At 35.4% G+C, this 20,650-nt stretch overlaps 1 protein-coding gene across 11 annotated transcripts in view; it reads left to right on the forward strand.

Annotated features, from left to right (window-relative positions):
* The window catches only part of DGKB (diacylglycerol kinase beta), a 408,855-nt gene that overhangs the window by 130,392 nt on the left and 257,813 nt on the right, over positions 1–20,650 (forward strand). For 6 of the 11 annotated variants that reach the window (XM_066196511.1, XM_066196492.1, XM_066196528.1 and 3 more), the window contains 2 exons: positions 6,053–6,129; positions 10,342–10,362. The exons of 1 other annotated variant lie outside the window; for it this stretch is intronic. In XM_066196511.1, coding sequence (XP_066052608.1) covers positions 6,053–6,129; positions 10,342–10,362 — 98 coding nt within the window. The remainder of the gene's footprint in view (positions 1–6,052; positions 6,130–10,341; positions 10,363–20,650) is intronic. 4 more of the 11 variants (XM_066196519.1, XM_066196543.1, XM_066196551.1 and 1 more) reach the window with 1 other exon arrangement.

The raw sequence follows: 20,650 nt of genomic DNA on the forward strand, positions 1-20,650 counted from the left end.
ACAGCAGCCTGATATCCTGAGTCTTCCTGTCAGAGATGCACTCTGAGGAGCTTTCAGAATGTTGAAGATGTAATTTTCAGAATGTCAGGAAATAAAGGAGTCCAAAAGATACTGATAAAGTTAGCTGGAATAATTTTAAAATGTAAAAAATCTGATGCATTATTTTTCTTATTTAACAGTTTTTAAGTATACTCAGGACTTGGCTGCAGTTCTGCTCAAGTTTTGGAGTATGTTTTTGTCCTTTACTTACTTCTTCCTTTGAAAACTCATCCCACTAGCAGACTAAAATTAAGCCTCCCCGACTCCCTGTTGTTTGCCATATACTTTTCATTTGAACATCTGCTTAGGGAAGAGGGATTTGGTAAACATTTTTTATTAATGTGGACTAAAGATGTGTTGCCACATGCAGTCGATATTGCATTTGTTCACAAAGAAGTCCTTGTCTAAGTATCATTTAGTTCATAGCAGTGGGTAGAATGAATCTGTATTGCTCCTTGTGTTGCCGAGCTCCAGTAAGGAGGATGAGTGGAAGAGGCAGCTCCTGCTGTGGGTGTCAGGAGGAGGTTTTCCTCTGCAGCAGGGGCTGCTGCTCCTACCTCTCTCTTGTTCTGCCTTCTCCATTCCTTGTTGCAGAAGGACATACACTTGCCACTGTATTTATTTAGGCAGCATCATCCAATTCTGACTGACTTTCTAAGAAGCTTTTTTCCTAATTGTCATAGAGTTCAATGAAAATGTAATTTGGAGGATGGAATTCAATTCTTCTGATTACAGGGTGTTACCCAAACCATTGGTAGCAGCAGGTTTGGGGAGATCTCCTTTAGACCAGTAGACAGTGATTGCCTTCTCTTCTTGGCCACTCTTTGCAAGGCCGTAATAGGTTTTAAATTCTCATTACAAGAAAGCCAAAATCAAGTGTTTATCCTATTAAAGGTTTTAAATGTTTGTTTCCTTTGTGCAATTTGTATCAAAAGACCACTTACATGAACCAAAACCGACGTGTGACCTACATTGAAAGTTTTGGCAGTGAGCCTGCAGCCATAGATATGGGCAGCAGAGGACATGTAAGCCACTGCCTTCTGAGAGTTCAGTAGCAACCAGCAGGCATCTCTTACCAACACAGACATGCTGCAACCCTGAGTAATGCTTGATGAGCCATGCCCTCACTGGAACAACCTTTTTCTAAACAGGTGAGCAGTTTTTACTCGATGGTGCTGCAACAGGTTTGTTGGCAGGTTTGACCTTTTTAATACACTGGAACTTCTAGACCAGTAAAGCTTTAGATTAAGCTAATAGCTTGAGTAAAAGCATTGTCCAGTTATCTGAATAAAATTAACTAGGCAAAAAGAAAAAAAAAAACGTTGTGCATTTAGGTTTAGAAACACACATACACACACATTACTGTATTGTTGCATCCACAAAAGCAAGTCCATAGAATAAGAACCTGTAAAAAATTGTAATACCAACCGATTGCTGGATTTCTTTCAGTGCATCTCTTTGGTTTGTCAGGAAGAGCTTTTGAGTTTGAACTGGGCTTTGTTGGCATGCAGGAAATTGTATATATATGGTTTGGTCTTTTGCTTTTCTAACTCATAATAAGATGTATAGAAAACCTCTGTGAAGCTTTTATGTTTTGTATGCCTGTGATGTGTTTCGTATTGTATTAAGTTTACAAAAGGCATATGAAGGTAGAAAGTGGTTATTACTCTACATGTTATTGTAGGTGTTAAAATTAGTTATGGCCCAATAAATATGCAGGTTGTTAGGACTTTCTGTTGAGAATTACATAACTTATAATGGAATAGTTTTTTTCTGTTTATTTCCTTTTAAATTGAAAAGCCTTTCTGTGTACACAGCATGTGAGTTTTGCATAAGTTGTTTTATGAGTCTTTTTTTAATGAAAAATTCTTTTGAAGATTTTTTTCTGTGAGGATGAGGAGAAAATGTAGGAAAAGTGTGTGTGATCTGGGTAAGTTTTCCTTTTGTTCTGTGTTTTCTGATAATAGGAGAAACAGTACACAAAATTCCAGTCTCAACTGAGTGCTCAATTTTCTTCATCTGAAGTTGAGTCACTTTTGAAAATGAATAATAATTTTTAATGTGGGCTAAACCTCAAACGATTTTGAACTTAGTATGTAAATTTGTCTTCAGTTATAAAAAGTATCTTTGTCAGGGCTGAAAGATAGTTAAGAAAAAATCAGACACTTTGATACTTTTGCTTTTATATATGAAGGTTTCATATTTCTAGTGTCATTATTTTAATTGTTTTGCCTTTATTCTAAAACAATACAACATTATCCCAAGTCGCATCTTTATTATTTTGGAGCCTTAATTTAAAACAGAATTTCTACAGCATGGTGTAGAATCCAGCTACTTTTCTCCCATGTACTTGTAATAGCTTTTCAGTTAGCAGTCTTCCACACCATGCCTTGCCTATTTATTCTGCCCCAAGCTCACTGGGGAGTGAGGTAGGAAATGACATCTCACCTCATCCAAGGCAAACTCTGAATCCGGGGCCAGTTTCTCTTTTTCTCCTTCCACCCTCTTGACTAAATGCAGATTGCAACAGAAGATGGGTTGAACAGTAAGAGTTGAAATCAGTTCAGGCAGGGGACAGAATTGAAGGTCTTCTGCATTTTGACTGAATACCCAAAGCACTGCCCTAGTGGGTAATAAAAATAACAAAATAGTAAAAGCAAAGAGTAGAGAGATTCTTCATGAAAAAAACATTATATTTCAAGCTGCATTAAGTTTGTACTGTGCCAGCTATAACTTCACAGATAACATGGGATTTAAGCGCTGCCATGACAGGCTATAAACTATATATACACATATTTGGAAACCATCTCTCTTGAGGGGAGCTTGGAATGCAGAGACTTAGACAAAGAAGGAATTTGTCCTTCATTTTAAAAACAGCTAAGAGTGTTCCAACCGAGTTTAAAACCATAGTTGTGTTTTAACATGAGTGGTACTTTTGAATTTACTGAAATTACTCTGAAGTGCTAAGGCATGCAGAACATCTGTACTTTTAGGGAACAGAGAGAATACAGGTTCTGTTCTGATGTTTGTATTTACACCAGCATTTTACAGTAATTGTTTACATGATTTGGATCCAACAAAACTGTAAAGAAATCTATACTGTTGTTTTTACCTCCTATTAATTTCCTATTTTTAGAAAAAACAATCTTTGGAAAAATTTCTAGTTATTTTTGTATATATTTTATTTTATGGATTTTCTTTTGCATGTTTTTTGACAAAAAACATGTATTTGACTATTTTTTAAGTAGAGTTTATAACATTTTATTGGAGTTTCTATTCCATACAGCTTTCTAGGACTTTTTTTTTGTTGGCGTTTTGGTTTTTGTTTTTTTAATGTGATTCCTGAAAAAGAGTTGAAAATGATCCTATTCTTCATATCCCTTTAGGACAACTTATTAAAGCTGGAACATGTTCCCAATATTAGTTTGCCTACTGGAGGCTGAGGGAGAAGAATTAATTTTTTCTGAGGATTGTCAGCACTGTTAAGGAGTATGCAGGCAGAAGATGGTGTGTTGGCATTCTTCTTAAAATATCGATATGTCATTTTAAACATCTTGAAAGATCGCTATTCTAGCTTGGATACTGTCACATGAACTGAAAAAAATGATTGAATGACTGTGAACAAAAGATTGAAAAAATGATTCTGCCTTGGCTGTAGTACTCAAAATACTTACAGCTCCTGAGCTGAATGTGAAAATCTTTTCTAAAGTTTTGCTGGACAACTAAAGCAGAATATAAATCTGCAGACCTTTATTTTCTTTACCATAATTTCAAACATGAAGGTGATGCTTTTGGATGTGACTGTTTTAAACTCACGCATGAAAAGTGTGAATAGTTATGTTGTTGCGATAGAGCATATTTTCTATCTTGATACTTGACTAAGAAAAATGTGAATAAAAAATGGAAAGCAAGAATTTAATTTCATTAAGTAACATAACATAGGCTTTGCTTTAAATTACTGTTGCACAGGCATAATACCAATTTAAACATAAATAGACGACCTGGCAAAATGTGAGATGAAAGCATAGCTGTTGCTGAAAGAAAACCTCAAGAAATTGTTTAAAAACCTCTAGAAAGCAGTCCATTTCTATTTTATGTATGTATTTTTTAATTCAGACAATAAAAAATGTCTGAGGAGGCCTTGCTGGCTTTCTATTTGATGTGTGTTTAAACTTTCCTCCAAGGTTTAGAAGGATCCTTTTCTAGGATGAGGCTCAGTCACCTCTGTCCTACATCTGCTCATCTCACACTGCTGCTTTTGTAGTTACTGACATCATTATTGTAAGATGCAATGATTTTTTACACAGCCATGCATATGAATACTGAAAAACATATTAAAATAATAGAAACTAAATAAAAAATAAAATGTTGTCAGTCATCAGTTTGTGTGCTTGTCCTGGCCAGTAAGAGTCTAACCCACCGGCTTCTAATTGAAGCTGATAATAAAATTTGTTGCTTGACTTATTTTTTTTTTTTTTTTTTTACATAAAGTTGTGGGTTTTTTGTGATAATTCAAATGACACAGTAATAAGATTATAGATGATTTTATCAAGTAAATATTTGCATTGACTGACAAGAGACCTGCTAAACTCCATTGCTTATAGTTGACAGTAACATTGAAATACATCCAGTTAGTGAAAATAAACAATTTTTGGGGCCTCACATAGTCTCAGATGTTTTTATTTAAGAAAATTTGGTAAATGAAAAACTTCAGGAAAAGCCATTCTTATTACTGTGTAAACTGTGTATGAGAGTGGGAGGGAAACACCTCCTCCAACACCTCTTAAAACTGAATTTTAGTGTTGCATCCTGTTTATAGCTGCTATGAACTGTTACAGAACTGTTACATAACTATTGTTCAAATCTTTGGCCACTACATTTACTCCTTTCAGGTCACAGAATTTGCTAAATGTACGTTTTAGAGTCAGGTTTAAGATGCTGTATTTCTTTGAAGTCTAAGAACTATTAGAATGCCATATTTTGTTGGTTTGATTAGTAAAAACCATATTATGTTCTAATGTTTGTAATATTAAGTGCTGAAATACTGCTCTAGAGAGCGCTGTTCTTGGTTCACTCTTTGCTTCTCTACTTTCCTTCTAGATTTTGTTGTAGAAATAAAACTGCAGATGCAAAGTTCACCTATTCTCTTACTCACTGCATTGGTACTCATTACTAATTCATGTTATTGTGCCCATGGTGCACATTTGACCACTGTTCACTCAACTACTGCATTTTAAAGAAACAAAAGAGTTAGAGTTATTTTTCTTGTATTGCTGAGATATTTAATGTGGAAAAGATGGTTATGTGCATGATGAGTTCTAAGTGAATCTGTGTTCGAGGGTTCTATGTAATGGCATTACTGAAATAATTGCTTTGTTATTCTGCACATAGTTAAAATAAATTGGAAAAATTATACCTACCTGATTCTGAACTGGAGGGATTTGCACAATTCTGTTGGACGAAAGTTACTGAAGCCGATAGTTTCTGGAATACCTGAGCGATCTGCAAAAATTGAGGTTTTGAGAACAGCGTCTGTTTTCTGTGATGTGACCATTGAAGAGTTTTTTTCTGGAAGGTTCCCATTTATCTTGATATTGTCCAGCTCCTCTACTCACTGGCAGCTCTACGAAAGAAGATTTTGTAGTGCCAGTGGAAATGACCATGTTTTGTGGTTGACTCAAGGACAAGAAAAGTGACTTGAAATAGGGCTGAAAAAAACTCCTCCAGAAATATGGTATTTAATGGTTAAGGATTAGATCAAAGAGTGTGTGTTTCTGAGCATTTTGTTTTTACTTGCTGGTTTTTACAGTACTTGTTAAGAAGGTAAAGTATGTTCTCATTTTCTTTGTGCCCACAGCTCTCATACAGCTACAGAAAATTACTAATGTGCATTGCGAAAAGCTATTAGCATTTTTGATTGTTGTTTTTATAATTACAGTTCATATTATGTAAATCAGTGTTCTGTATTTTGAATTTCTCTCTCTGTCTCTCTCTTTTTTTTTTTTTAATCCAGATTCCACCAAGAAAATTAAGGATGTCTTAGAAGAATTCCATGGCAGTGGTGTGTTAGCAAAATATAATCCTGAAGGGGTAATTTTTCTTGTTTCTTAATGATCAGAGATGATGGGGAAAATTTGCAAATTCTGCAGCCATCCTAAGCATTTGAAATAGAAGATTATTTATAAATCAGGTGTTTGGGATATTTGAAAGTGTTTGGAAAGCAAAAAAACAGGATGACATATGATATGGAATATCCCTATAGTCAGTTATCCCAACTGTGCCCCTTCCCAAATTCTTATGTATCTTCAGCTGCCTCATTGGTGGGCTGGTGAGGAAAGACCACGACTCTGTGTAAATAACTAAAATATCCCTCTGTTATGAACACCGTTTTCAGCACAAATCCAAAACATAGCTCCATGCAAGCTACTGTGAAGGAAATTAACTCTACCCCAGCCAAAATGACCACACAGATCCTCTTCCACCCCCCTCCACCCCCCAAAATAAAAACCAAACACCCAAAACACCTCCACAACCCTTATGATAAGGTTAATATGGTTTTCAAGTCACTGAAGATTGGAAATGTTAAGCATAATTTCAAAAAAAAATGAAGTTAAGATTTCTTTTTAAATTCTGTTTCCCTTGTGTTGTTTCTGGTAGTGGGATTTTCTGATGTTGTGAAACAAAGAATTCAGCTGAAAAAAAAAGTTGTGTATGCACATTGTCACTACAGATTCACCACTAGACAAAGTATTCTGATTTGGCTGGAAGAACAAGCCAGATTGTTTTCTTTTCTTATCCTAAATTGAAATTTGCATTTGCTTAGCACATCCTAATAGTGTGATTCAGAATGTAGCTAAATAAAAACCTGTTTCAGTAATGTTTCTAATAGTAATATTTCTGACTGTGCTCACATTATGTGAAATTAAGGCTAGAAACATGTACGAACCATTATGAAAATTTATTGATCTTATATTTCAGGATATAAAATGCAAAAAATTATTGACAGCATATTGGCAATAATACAATTATTGCCAACTAATGATTTATAGCTTATTAAGTATTGAAAAATCATTTGATGCTTTAAACTTGGCCAGGCATAACGCTAGTTATTTTAGTCAGTTTCTGAGGAAAAAAATTAATAACTCAGTGAAATAGTGAGAGATGATCCTGTAAATGATAATCTTAGATTTCCAGGTTTCTAGTTAAATCATTCACAGAATATAAATGGATGGGAATGCTGTGATCATCCACAGGCTGTAGGATGCTGCTTTTACCTGCTTTTTGTTAGAATATAGACACGCTTTTGGTTTTGTTATTTTTTTTCAGGAAAAATGTGAACTGATAAAATGGTCGTACTCTATTATATGTTTTTTCTTCTAATTCTTCACTTATTCTCTGTCATCATACAACATGTTTAGTTTTGTAAAGTGTACCCTGTTAAAGTAAAAAATAACTGCATTTTATGTATTTTTAAATAATACGTTGCCATATAGGTAACATATTTTGAAACTGTCAGTTGTATATAAACATGGTTACCTGAAGTGGTGTGATAAGTCTCTTTTAACAAAGTCATTCTTCCAATTCGGGGCGACATGGAAGTTGAGTCATGGCAAGATGGGTACCCAGGAAAACTGCTCTGACTGAAGCCAGGTGAATTGGCAAAATCTGTGCAAAGCTGGAATTAGTAAGCACAGTTGGTCTTGAGATGAGTCTGTGACTCTGCATGGTGTCTCCCTGTTCTTCATTTCACTGCTGTTCATTTGCAGAATTCTACCAGTGTATTGAAACATCCAGAGCAGCAGAGTGCTCAGGGCAAGGAAGCAGGACGGGAGAAGGGTAGGGGAAGAAGAAATTCAAGACAGACACCCTGTGATGACTTCAACGTCTTCAGCAGGAATCAAGTTATTCACTGCTCCTGGGTCAATACTGGACCTAGGCTAACCCTGAGAGCTTTAGTACTTTGCTGCTCAGCACTTAGACTTCAGGCAGTGCAATATAAAGAAAGCATAGCTAGCAACAAAGCTACTTTGGATCCAGTAAGATTTGTTAGCTCAAGGTTCATGCCATAAGTTGCTGAACTGGAAGCCAAGTGGCTGAAATTTCCTGTGGCGCTGAGTGAATATTCTGTTCTGACAAGCGAACTGCCTTTGCACAGGTGTGTCTGTATTTTTGGCATGCATTCAGCCCGCTGTGTGGATAAACTCTTTATGGAATGATTTGCAAATTGTTTTTGTGTGGTTGGATGAGGACCCTGTGGATTGGGTTTAAGTAAATGAGATGACAAAAATTAAGTGATCCAGGTGGCATCAGTCTTAGTGCAGCTATTTGTTTCTATATATTCTGGGCAGCGCTTCTGGGTTTTTTTTTGTTTGTTTGTTTGTTTTGTAAAGGATACCATCATATTTTCATTTTACCTCTCTCTTTCCTAGATCGTTATCTTATAAACACTCCAAATGTCTTATTCTACCAAAGGATAATACCAGTTTTTTATTCATAAACATGGGTCATAGACCTATGGCAAATTCAGCAGAGTGATATATTTACTTAAATATTTACCTATGTTTTTAAAGGGTTCAGGAGTTTATTCCGCTCCTTTGGTTCTACAATGCATTTTTTTATCACAAGCTCATCTAATGGAATGCAAATGGCAAAAGGAAAGCCATTGATACTCAGATTTTCCTACCTGAAATAATCTGGTTTGTTTTTACATTATTTTATATCTTGTTGAGTGAGTGGATTTTGGGATTAGGGGAAGAGGTGTATATAGTTATCAGAAGGTTATCTACTGTGGGGAGTTTATTTATTGAACTTTACTCTCTGCTTTCAATGTAAGGGAGATGGCTAAAATTTCTAAAAATGCTACTGAACACCTGCATTTTCATGTTCTTCTCTAAGTCAATATCAAAGAGGTAATTAAGAATGGATTTTATGTGTGATATAAAACACATAGATAGTCTAATACCAGCCTCTTGGAAACCTGTGATTGATAAATATTCTTCTCATCATTTGAGATCTATGTATATTAATTGATTTAATCCATTTCACTTTGAGGGGGGCACTGAATAGGTTGGGAGGAACTAGGAAAGCAGATAGACCTAAAGACAGAAGTGTCTAAATGGGCAGTAAGTACACAGCCTTGTGTGCTTGTAGTCCTAGTGTTGTCATCCTAAGTTTTTGTTTACGGAGGAGTCCATTGGCTTTCTTGGCCACCTGGGCATATGCTGGCCTGTGTTCAACCAGCATTCCCAGTTCCTTTTCTGCTGGGCAGCTTTCCACACAATTTTCCCCCAGCCTGGGCTCACTGTGACCCAATTGCGGGACTCAGCACTTGGCCTTGTTGAACCTCATGTCACTGACCTTAGCCCAGTGATCCAGCCTGTCCAGATACCTATGCAGAGCTTTCCTACCCTCAAGTAGGAAATCAAAGCTCTTGCCCCACAGGGCATCATCTTCAAACTGACCAAGGTGCAAGTCATACCTTTGTCCAGATCATTGATAAAGATATTATACGGGACTTCGTGAGTCCTGGGAAACACCACTTCTGACTGGCTACTGACTGGATATAAGTTCACTGACCGCCACTCTATAGGCCCAGCCACCTGGCCAGTTTATTAGCCAGCAAAGGGTGCACCTGTCCAAGCCATGAGCAGACAGTTTTTCCAGGAGAATGCAGTGTTAAAGGCTATACTAAAGACCTTAGAGGTCTTTTCCAGCCTTAATGATAAGGATTCTACGGAAGTCCGGGTCAACATTATCCTCATCTGCTAAGTGGGTCACCTTGTCATAGAAGGAGTTTAGGTGTCAAGGACCAAGGAGTCAAGCAAGATCTGCCTTTATGAAAGTCCTGCAGGCCCGGCCTGATCCCCTGGTGCTCTTCTATGTGCCCTGTGGTGGCACTGGGGATCATCTCCATGACCTTCCCACTTGGATTTTAGAATATTCAGTTCTAATAACTGAATTCAGTTTCATTTACAGCTCTTCTTGTTAACAATTTTTTATGCTTTTTTAAAGTACACATGGAAGAAAGACTAACATTTATTTATCTTTCTTGGTTATCTGTCATTGCATGCTTAGAAATAAATTGCTTGCACTGTCTATTAAGGACTAGAAAGCTGACCTAGAACCATTTTCTTCACTTATATGCTAATACAAGAAAATGGGATAGTCCATCTAATGTCTTAAACCTGCTCATCTAAATCACTAACCTTTCACTAAAAGTATTTCTATGATAAAAACAGAGCTTGAGTGTTATGACACTGCACTAATGTATGTATGTTCTTTCTTTCCTTGCATGTGTTACAGAAACAAGATATACTTAATCAAGTAAGTAATGTTAATTTTTTTTCTTTCTTTATGCATAGGTGCAGTATATTTTATTTTGTAGGCTTCCATTGAGATGTACTTATTAACAAATACTGCATGTGGCTATTCTTTCAGGTAATAGAGTAATACTTAAATCTCAAACCAGAATGCATTCCTTCTCTGCTGACAGAAATTTTCACTGCGTGAATTTCATTTTTGTCATTCACAGTACATAATTTTACTAACATTAATTGAGTTGAATATGAGAAGTAAGTTAAGAGCAAGTAATTGATTTGTTCCTTACTTGTCCCAGAAATTTTGCTTTACTGTGAGATCTCATAATGATCTGTACTATTCTGAAATCATAAGAACAGATTTCAGGAAAAAAATATTAAATGCTGATTTCTATAACCATGTAATACCATTTATATGTAACAGGCTTAAAATTGCAGATTTAATAATTTGAATAAGGCTTATGCTGTGCTTTCAGCAATTGTGACTTTACAGCAATTGCAAGAGAAATGGTTAAAATGCTGATCATCAACCCAGTAAGCTACACCTGAGCAACTTCAGTAGCCTAAAACCAGGTATAAAAGGAAAATGGGAAGAAAAAGAAGAAAGGAAAGAAGAACTAATCAAATTAATCAAATGGACTAGTTTTTTAAGTGACTGAGTTAGTCTTTCTTTGTAACACAAAGGTATTAAAAAGCTCCAGCTCTGCTGTTCTGGGAAGAGGCAGCCAGAACATGAGAACAATGAGAAAGTCAGGACAGTGAAAGGATTAGTTTTGTAGGAACCCCTCACTTTCTGGGATCAGAGGCAAACTGAGCTTTTGGAGATGTGTTAGTAAGAGCAGAACCCCCCATTCAGAGCAGACTTTCTTCAGATGACCAACATTATTTCTTTATTTTTTTAATAAGCTAACACAGTGACTTCAGAGGGTCTTGAAAGAGGTTTCAGCATTAAAGCAGTGTGTCTGTGACCAATCTTGAAGTGTAATCTCATCAGTATTTAGCTAATTATTTTGCCAAATGAGTAGGTGAATAATAATAGAATCAACAAACTAAATGAAATTTGGGAATTAATATCACACTGGAAAAGCTTGATGATGTAATGGACTGTAGTAAATGGAATGAGATGCACGTGTGCAGAGTGGAGTGTACCCTAGTCCAGCTGGCATTGTCAGATAAATTGACGTGTATGTAGTTGGTCACAAGATGAATGCAAAGTATCGTTGTGGTTTTGTCATGAAGAGGAGAAGGATGTTACTGGGATGTTGTAATCCTGTTCTGTGGCCATGGGAGTCTGGAAAGAAGACAAAACTTGTAAAAAGAGATAGTGTCTTAGGCCCATTGACGTAAGTGGAAAAGCAGTTAAAATTTGCAGGACACAAGAATATGCTTTGAAAGGATATTTTGTGTTCTTTGCCTCAACTATGTTCTTTGATGTGACAGAAGATATTAAATTACTTTAAAGATCTTCTGTTATTATAATATATTAAGTGAAGTATTTCTACTACAGATAGGAAGATTTAATTTTCTATATAAAAAGTTACTGCAGAGGTCACATCTTTCTACTTTTGTGCAAATGATGGGATGAAGTGAACTCAAATTGGAACTAACTTACAGAAGGTTAGTAGGATGTGCAGAATTGTAGTATATATAATGTAGGAGAAGCCTGTCCCTCACATGTAAGAAGCTTAAATTCTATCTTTCTAGCTACAAAAGAAAAGAATATAACATCTTGTGTGCATCACCAGCAATAAACTCTAGGTTTCAGACACTGGGTACTCTGTTTTTCTGGCTCCATGGGCAAAATTTCTAGGGAAAGCTTTCTGGGTACCTAGAGAGTTGGGAAGCCTGCCAGACAGAGATGTTGGCAGTCTGGCTGTGAGCCTGCTTTCTGTGGAGCATGTTGAGGGCATTGAGGTGTAAAATATTTCAGATAGTCAATTTCTGCTGGAAAACAGTTCCATTTTAAAAATTTTTTATTATCTTTACTGGTCTCATTCTATCTCCTTTTTGTCTGTCTGTGTTACCAGTGCAAATCTCCCTCTTTGATATCCTCCTTTCCTTTTGGTACACTTTTCTGACTTAAGAACTTTTTTTTTCTTTTTTTCCTTTACATTATTGTATTGCACATTACCTTATGTTTAAACTTTATGAGCCTATTGCGACTTTGATTTACACGTCACTTGTTAAAAAAAACAACCTAAATAGCTTTAGACAGACTATTTAATTTTGATGAGGGGTGTTATATGTTTGTTTTCATGATGAAGAACAATATATTATATTTTGTCTTTTTTATTGTGTTGCCTTCAGCTATGCTTGGTTCACCTGCATGGTAGCATCTAGATGATGTTTATGAAACTGCTTAGGAAAACAGAATATAGCAAAAATACTTTCAGTCATAATTTATTGCAGGAATTAATCAACAAATGGAAATGTCTTTAAGTGTTCTTGTCCAGAAGAGGTATTGATACATGTATGAATGTATACATGGATAATTGAGCAGATGCCACTGCTCATATCCTTTTAATTCTTTCTAAGTTATACTTTTAAATACTGGTGAGGAAAAAGTCAAACTTAGGTCAATTAGCTCTACTTTAACAAAAATTTGTACATTTACTTAATATAAAGTGGATGTAACTTGTTGACAAATGGAACAGGACATTTTAACCCTTTTTCTATTGGTGTATGTTATTCCAAGTGAAGGTTCTAGTTAGGCTCAGATTGTGTTAAATCTCAGCAAGTTGTTCATTCATGAAGTGAAAGATTTGTATTCTTAATACTTTAAAGAGGGGTGCATGAACAATAACAGGTAACATGACATTGTCAGGTATTGCTTTCCTTACTAAAAATGTCACAGCAAGTATTTTTAAAAAATGTAGCGGAAATAACCTCCACAAAAATTTGCAATCCGCAGACAGAGTCATTACAGGTAAAATATGAGAGAATACCATTGCCATAGAACATGCATAGAAAAATTATTTTTTTAATTTTAAACACATTATGGAAATACCAATTCAGACACGTTTGTCCATGAGTAGATTTTTACACAGTCTTCACGTGCAGATAAATTGTTTGTTTCAACCAGAACTTTTTGCCATAACCGACATTTTTCAGAGATTCATTAATTCTGCTTTTTTAATTGACTTTTTTCTGAACCATGCCATCTTCCCCATTTTTCCTGACGAATTCTTCTGGGACAGAGTGCAAACTATCTGCTTATCACTTTGTTTGATATGTAATAATTTCAAGTAGACTATGATCGATAATCTTCTTCAAGGGCCTTCTAAAAGTATGTGATTTATCACTCTTGTTAAAAATAACCCCCTCCTTTGTATAGTAAATACAGCATATTTAGTAGAAGTTAAGTATTAAATGCAAGTACTTATGGGCATAGTACTTAAGGGTATACAAACTCATGCACAAATAGAATTGTGTATTAAGGAAAACCTGCTGATAAAAAAAGTGTTCAGGTTTTTTTTACTTGCATGTGAGGTTGGGATGAGACTGCAGTAGCTGGTGAATACATTCCAGACTTATTTTGGTAATTAGTATCAAATTATTTTAATAACATGAGAATGTTATGCTTAAAATCTAATTATTGCATAAAAACAGAGTTTTCCCATTTCCATTTTAGATGCTTTGTTGAGCTTACTTCTTTGAAGAGCTGGGGGAAAATTTTGGCAGTAATTTGTATCTGTGCATTGATAATATCCAAATACCGTTTGTCCATATGGAGTATTTGGTAGGAGCAGCCTGTGAGAACATGTGGAGTTTTAAATTTTTTAAAAAATATTCATATCAGTAGATATGAATTTGAATGCTGATATAGCTAGGAAATAGTTTTATTTGGTTACCAGAATTTTCAAAATTATTTAATTACGTAAAAATTGTATTAAATGGAATGCTTAAATCAGGAAATGCTAAGGACTTTGAATTTAAACCTAATTTTACCCTGATGCCCAAAGCCAGTCTTCATGAGGAATTCCAAATTTGATTTGGATTTCTGCCCTGTGAACATTTTAAATACATTTTAAACACCAAGAACTTTTGCATTCTCATACGATTCATGGGTTTTAGCTTGTTAATCCTCTTTATATGGTCTCTCCACTTTTTTCCCACATCTTTTGGCAATGTCAAGTTTTGAAATGTGGTAATCAATGAATCTTCAAGACTTTGACTTTTGTGGGAATGCTTTTGCACTGGTATTTGCAGCTAATCACGTAATTGTCACCAATGCACCCGCTTTAGTCTTTCCCATTGTTGTCACAGCACTATGTGTGAATCAAAGCCCTGTAATATTTACTCTTATTCAACAGTTCATTTTTCACATATTGGGTCAATATAAGTAGTTTAAAAAGACATAATCAGTCAAAGGAACTTACCCAACCCCCAAAAAATAACCCAGAGCAATTACTGTCAGTAGATGAAAGCTGATTATATTTTTGGCACTGTTTGGAGTTCAGACAACATAACTTAATTAATTGAAAATTACATTTCAACATAATTCTCTTTGCATTATCTGACAAATGTTCTTTTTAATAAATGAAAGCCATATGTCATGGAAGTCTCTTGAATGACTTTTCTTGTTTTTCTTTTCTCTCTTACATTCTGTTTTTCAGGATGCTGAAAATAGTGGCTTATGTTGAAATATTTTCTACAAATCTAAAAGAAGAAAAGACCAAAGAGAATTAAAATACCAAAGTGGTATTTTAAAAGACTTTATGGGTGGAGATTAATTTCAAACACTAAATCGTGTCTTGTTCTCATTTGTGTGGCCAGCGTGGTGGGGCAGAATAAAAGAAGTATTATTCTACCCCTCCCTGCCCTGGTCCATCCACAATGGAAACTCTTTTGCTAAGAGACTATTAATTTTTTGGTGTCTTGTAGAGGAATGCAGCTTCTCTCCCTTCTTTCAACATATCATCCAGAAGAACTGTTTGTTGTATTTACACCAGCTAGGAAAATATAGGAGACAGTTAGACCTCTCTATTGCAGTTGTTAGGATAGATCTTGAGTTAAAAGCTTCCATTTTCTTTTTAAATTATTGGTTCTCTTCAAATGTATCAGTATGGTAGGAGTAAAATACTATGTAGCAAAGTTAAAAAACTTCTATATAAAAGGATGCAAAAATTTCCTTGAATATATTCAATTTTACACTGACAAACCATGTTTTCTATATTCTCAGCATTGGGACATACAGACTTTTGATGTCTTTATCATGTGGGGAGTTCTGTGTGTTGACACAACGTACATATAAATGTGTAAATCTTCAAAAGATACATACTTGGATTTTCTTGATCTTACTTATCTGTGTTCGCTATCAGTAAAGCAGAAAAGTCAGTTATAAAATTGTACAGCTTAACTGCTCTAGGAGAAAGGGCGAAGTCAAATGCAGTGTTTGTAAATGAATTTCAGCTTCTTCCTCTCTGTTGCTCAAGGTGTTAGGAGTCATTCTGCTGCTTGGGACAGAATCAGGCATTTTAAGGCATCTCCATAGCCTGTTGTAGCCATAATCAGGAGATAAAGACCTGTGGTTTTAGCTGAGTGGTGGCGTATATATGTCTGATACAAAACTAGAAGATACCTGAAATTGTCTACTATTTTGCCAAGCAAAATCGTGACTGCTACTTGGAAACCAGTCCTTCAATTCCTGTTCTTCCTGAGGCTTAGGCTCACCCTCTGTGAAGTAGCACTAAATTAGTGTAATGTACTCATCAGTGAGTGCTTGAGATGAAACAGAACTCGCGGTAATGGGAGATTTTTTTTAAAGCATATTAAGCATAGGCTGATGCACATTCCTTTTTCCTTGGAGTCCCTCATATTCTGCTTATTTGGGATTCAAAAGAATCTGAAGTGTGGGGAAGCGAGAGCTTTGCTTTGTGGTATTGGTGTGGAGTAGAAAGAGAAGTAAGGTACATGCATTCTTTAGTGGTGTTAGTAAGGTAGAAAGCATCTTATCACAATCTGTGAGATACTTTGGATACATTGCAAAGAAAGCCACATATGGTCATGATACTATGGAAAATAGTGGTTGCTTTAATGTCAGGTTGGTAGTATTTTGTGTGATAATAGAGGCATAAAATTTCAGACTGCTTTTTTAACTATGAATGAAGTGAGATTTTTAGTGCATCTAAAAACCCTGAACTATTTTTAATGGCTTTGTTTCTTCATAGTTGTGAATTCTTTAGTCAAAGTAATAATCAGTGTCACCCTGGAAACTCTCTTGAAATATGTAGTTTATCCTGAAAACTTTATTTAAACAGTTGTCAGGTCTTTAATTTCTTTGTGACTTCCATTTCTTTAAAGTTAAGGTTCTTTAGTAATTTTTTTTCTAGTTCGATGATAACCATTTGTTCAAGTGTGTCTTTTTTTGTGTGCTTAATGTTCTTTCATATGATTTTGTGTAGTATCTTAAGAAGGATAAACTAACGTTCAGATTGAGGGAAAAATAGTACCAGCTAATAGTATTGGGCAACCGGGAACTAAATCATCTAGTTCCAGGACCCCTGCCATGGGCATGGACACCTTCTACTAGACCATGTTGCTCAGAGCCCTTGAAAACTGGCAGGGATGGGGCATTGACAACTTTTGTGAGCAACCTCTTCCAGTGCCTCACCATCCTCACTATAAAAAACTTCCTAATATCTATCCAAAACCTACCCTTTTTCGGTTTAAAGCCATTACACCTTGTCCTATCTCTACCTGCCCTTGTAAAAAGTCCCTCGCCAGCTTTCTTTTCAGCTCCCTTTAGGGACTGAAAGGTGCTTTAAGGTCTCCCTTTCAAAGCCTTCTCTTCTCCTGAACAACCCCAACTCTCTTTGCCTGTCTTCTTAGGAGAGGTTTACTGAGATAGAGAAGCACAACAAAAGGCCAGGCTAAAGATATTTCTACATAATTGGCTTTTTAAACGTATTACTGTAGAAAAATCGGAAAATATATCAGAATGCTTGTGAGCTGTTAAAGAGTTTGCCAGGAGCTTTTAGCTGCTGGGGTAGAAGGAGCTACATTTTTCTGAGGATGTACTTTTAGATCTTATCTCATTTCTTCCACTGAGTGCAGATTGTTCTTTATAATTCAAAAAACCCTCTTTTTGTCTGCTCCATCACCATTTTCCTTAAGAGTGTCAGGCAGCTGCTCCGAGTAGGTTGCCTACACATGTGATTGAAATCTCTGATTCCAAATCTGGGGTCTGCAACTCAATTCCAGCCTTCTTCCCCACCTCATACACAGTTACGCAGTGATGCCTCCTTGATAGCCAAGATGCAATGGAGATAGAGTTACAAACAACTTTGGAAGAAAGACTGATAATTTCCACCTGTGCTTGCCTGGCCCAGGTGTCACCTCCTCACGTACTCAGTCTGTATACACAAATGGCATTTTCTTTCTCTCTCTCTCTCTCTCTCTTTCCAGACTTCTTTTTAAAGAAAAAATAGGTGCTGTATGGTATTTTCTTTTGCAGTTGCCACTTCTTATCCATATAGCTAGTGTCGTTTTAGTTTTATATATTCATATTTTAAAAAATATATAAGGCATAAGAGAAGTCTGTGATAAACTTTTATTGTATTATATTATTCTACAAGTAGTATTATGAGGATAATTCTTTGCCTAATAAGTTCTGTTTCAATCTGGTTCTTAAAGGACTATTTGAGTGAAGGAATTTTCTCCAAAGTAATGGGAGTTGGCAGAGCAAATCCTAATTGTTCGTATCTTCCTTGTAAAGTGAAGGATGCCATAAGCCATAATGTTCAGAAAAGTTTCCACCCCAACACATTGGTTGAGTATGGGTTCTTTACCAAGAGCAATTCAGTAGAAACTACAGATCTGGGCAAATCTCTCTATATTTGCTTAGTGAGACATCATGCCAGGAATGTTCTCACAGTATGTGGAAATAAAGACAGGTTAGTTTGCTTTGTTTCATTGTAATGAAAACTACTTCTGTTTTAGCCATAAGAAAGTAACAGTGAGGTTTTTGCACTGATGAATTTTTTTTTTTTTTGTATGTAATCTTTTCATGGCATTTACATTAAAAACCTCACAACTGTTAGATCTTTTGGACTAATGCATACATGCAAAATTTAATTGTAAAATATATGCAGGATGTGAGATGACATGTTGTAGTCCCAGAGGCACTGAAGTACCTCACTGAGCAATCTATAATTGCTGTTTGCTGCTTAATTTAGCATTAGTATATGATAGTGTGTATGGATGAATATTTATTTATATATATGCAATACATACATTTGTTCTGTTTCTTCTAGCATAGCGGTAGATCCTGAATGGATTATTTCCTTTCCAAGTAAAGATAGCATCCAACTCTGGTATGGCAATTTAAAAAAGAAATAAAATCTTGTCTCATCTGTTTTCTATAAAATTTGCTTAGGCATCTTAAATTTTTCCATGTGTCCAGAAGTACTGCCTTAACAGCTGATACATTCTGGCCTCTTTTTTGATACATCTCTGTAACTACGTTTGCATCACCTCATTCATAGGAGTTTATCAGTAATTTGTTCAGTCACATTTTTGTAAATAAATATTTAATAATTTTTTTTGCACAGACACACAGAAACCTCATTTTTGCCTTTGGTGACTCTTCAGCTCTTTCCTGATATTTGGATGCTCTTTAGAGACACAGGTTTGAATTTCCTTAGGCAAATGGGAAATCAGCCAAGGTGATTCCCACTGGCAAGTTGTCTTTAACAAATATTTTTTTTTCCCCCACAAGAGGAAAAACCTGTCACTTTTTCTCTGTTTTCAGAAGGAAGTGATGGTCTCATGTATTTGGTGCATTGCATATTTTTTGTTTTTTTGTGGATGATTTTATTTTTCAGTCAGTGACTTAGATGTCATTATAAACTTTAGTCTGTTTCTTCTTTATCTGTTTGGAAGGATCTTAGAGAAAAAAACCAACTCAATACTTACGGATTAAGTGCTTGTTGGAAGTTTAGGGCTAGGATTAATTTTGAAATTTTGTGGATGGTTAATTAAATATTATTGATTTTCTCTAACAATTTATTGGGTAGGAGAAGATGCACATTTTGATTTCTCTATGCATTGAGTCATGGTGAGTACGGTTCCATGTTTGCTTTCAGAAAAGATGAAAATTGTTTAATGGTTTTCACGTTTTATTTGCTAAACATAATTTTAAAGTTAGATTTATGCCGTGTTGCCCATGTCTTATGTTCCTTCTCCTTTTCGTTTCTCCAAGGTGAATATATAATTTTTAGTTTGGTTTTTTTTTTTCTTAACTTCAGGTGTTTGGAAACATTATTAAAATCTATAAGTAGGAAATAACTACTTCTAAAATTATAATAAAAGTAATGTTATGGTTTAAATTAGCCGAATTCTTTGGTGGTTTTGAATGTGCACTGATCTGGAGTTATACCAAAATTTTTCATTTCCAAATGGAGTTTTATTACCCAGCAATACAGAAGACTTCTTTTGAGAAGTTTCTTTTTGTAAAGCATTAGAAAAGGAGCTCTGATAAACTTGGTGAATCAGTTGGTGAATCAGAAAATAGAAATTCAGTTTTAAATGATTAGTATAAACCCCTTTATTTTTCTGTTACCTACAGGCAAGGATTTTGGTACCCTTTTTATTAGAGTTAAAGCTAAAACTGCACAGATTTTTTTCTTTTAGGCTCCCTCAGAAGATTTAGGCCAAATTATTTGCAAGTTCTTTCATGTTTTCTGATTCAGCTATGTCCTATTTTCTCTGTTACGTTGAAAATTTTCCTGAAATCCCTAAACTTGTGATTACAATCTCCCTATGCCCTGATAGTCTCTTGTGAAATGGAATGAATTAATTAATGTGCCAGGCTAATTGTTGTCAGTTTGGTACATCCTCTCACGCTCTCATCCCCTCACTTGTGAAATGTCATGGAAAATGCTTTCTGAAATGCTAAATCCTTCTTTCTCAGGTTCATTTAAATTCAGCTGGAGCTTCTGGAAGGCAAGCAACTGTTGAAAATTAAGCAATTACCCTGCATGCTTAAGAAAACTACATCCACCGTTATGGTTTATATATTATTCTGATGTTACTGATCTGAGCTGTTTAATTAATGTTTGAGAATTCATTAGCATAAATAAATTACTTTCAAACCATACCAAAATTCTCTGAAATTTTCAGCTGAGAAATTCTGATAATGACAGTGAGATTTAAAAGGAAGATCAAGCATGATGCATGTTAAGGTGGAAATGATTGTTCTCTGCTTTCCTTCTTTGTCTTTTTGCTTACTAGAACACTGTGCAATACATTTGAAAAGTGGCTGGGGTTGGGGGGAAATGCTGGTAATTAAAGGA

This window comes from Chamaea fasciata, unplaced genomic scaffold (genome assembly GCF_029207755.1).
Source record: "Chamaea fasciata isolate MVZ Bird 193981 ecotype frontalis unplaced genomic scaffold, bChaFas1.0.hap1 SCAF_1, whole genome shotgun sequence".
NCBI lineage: Eukaryota > Metazoa > Chordata > Aves > Passeriformes > Sylviidae > Chamaea > Chamaea fasciata.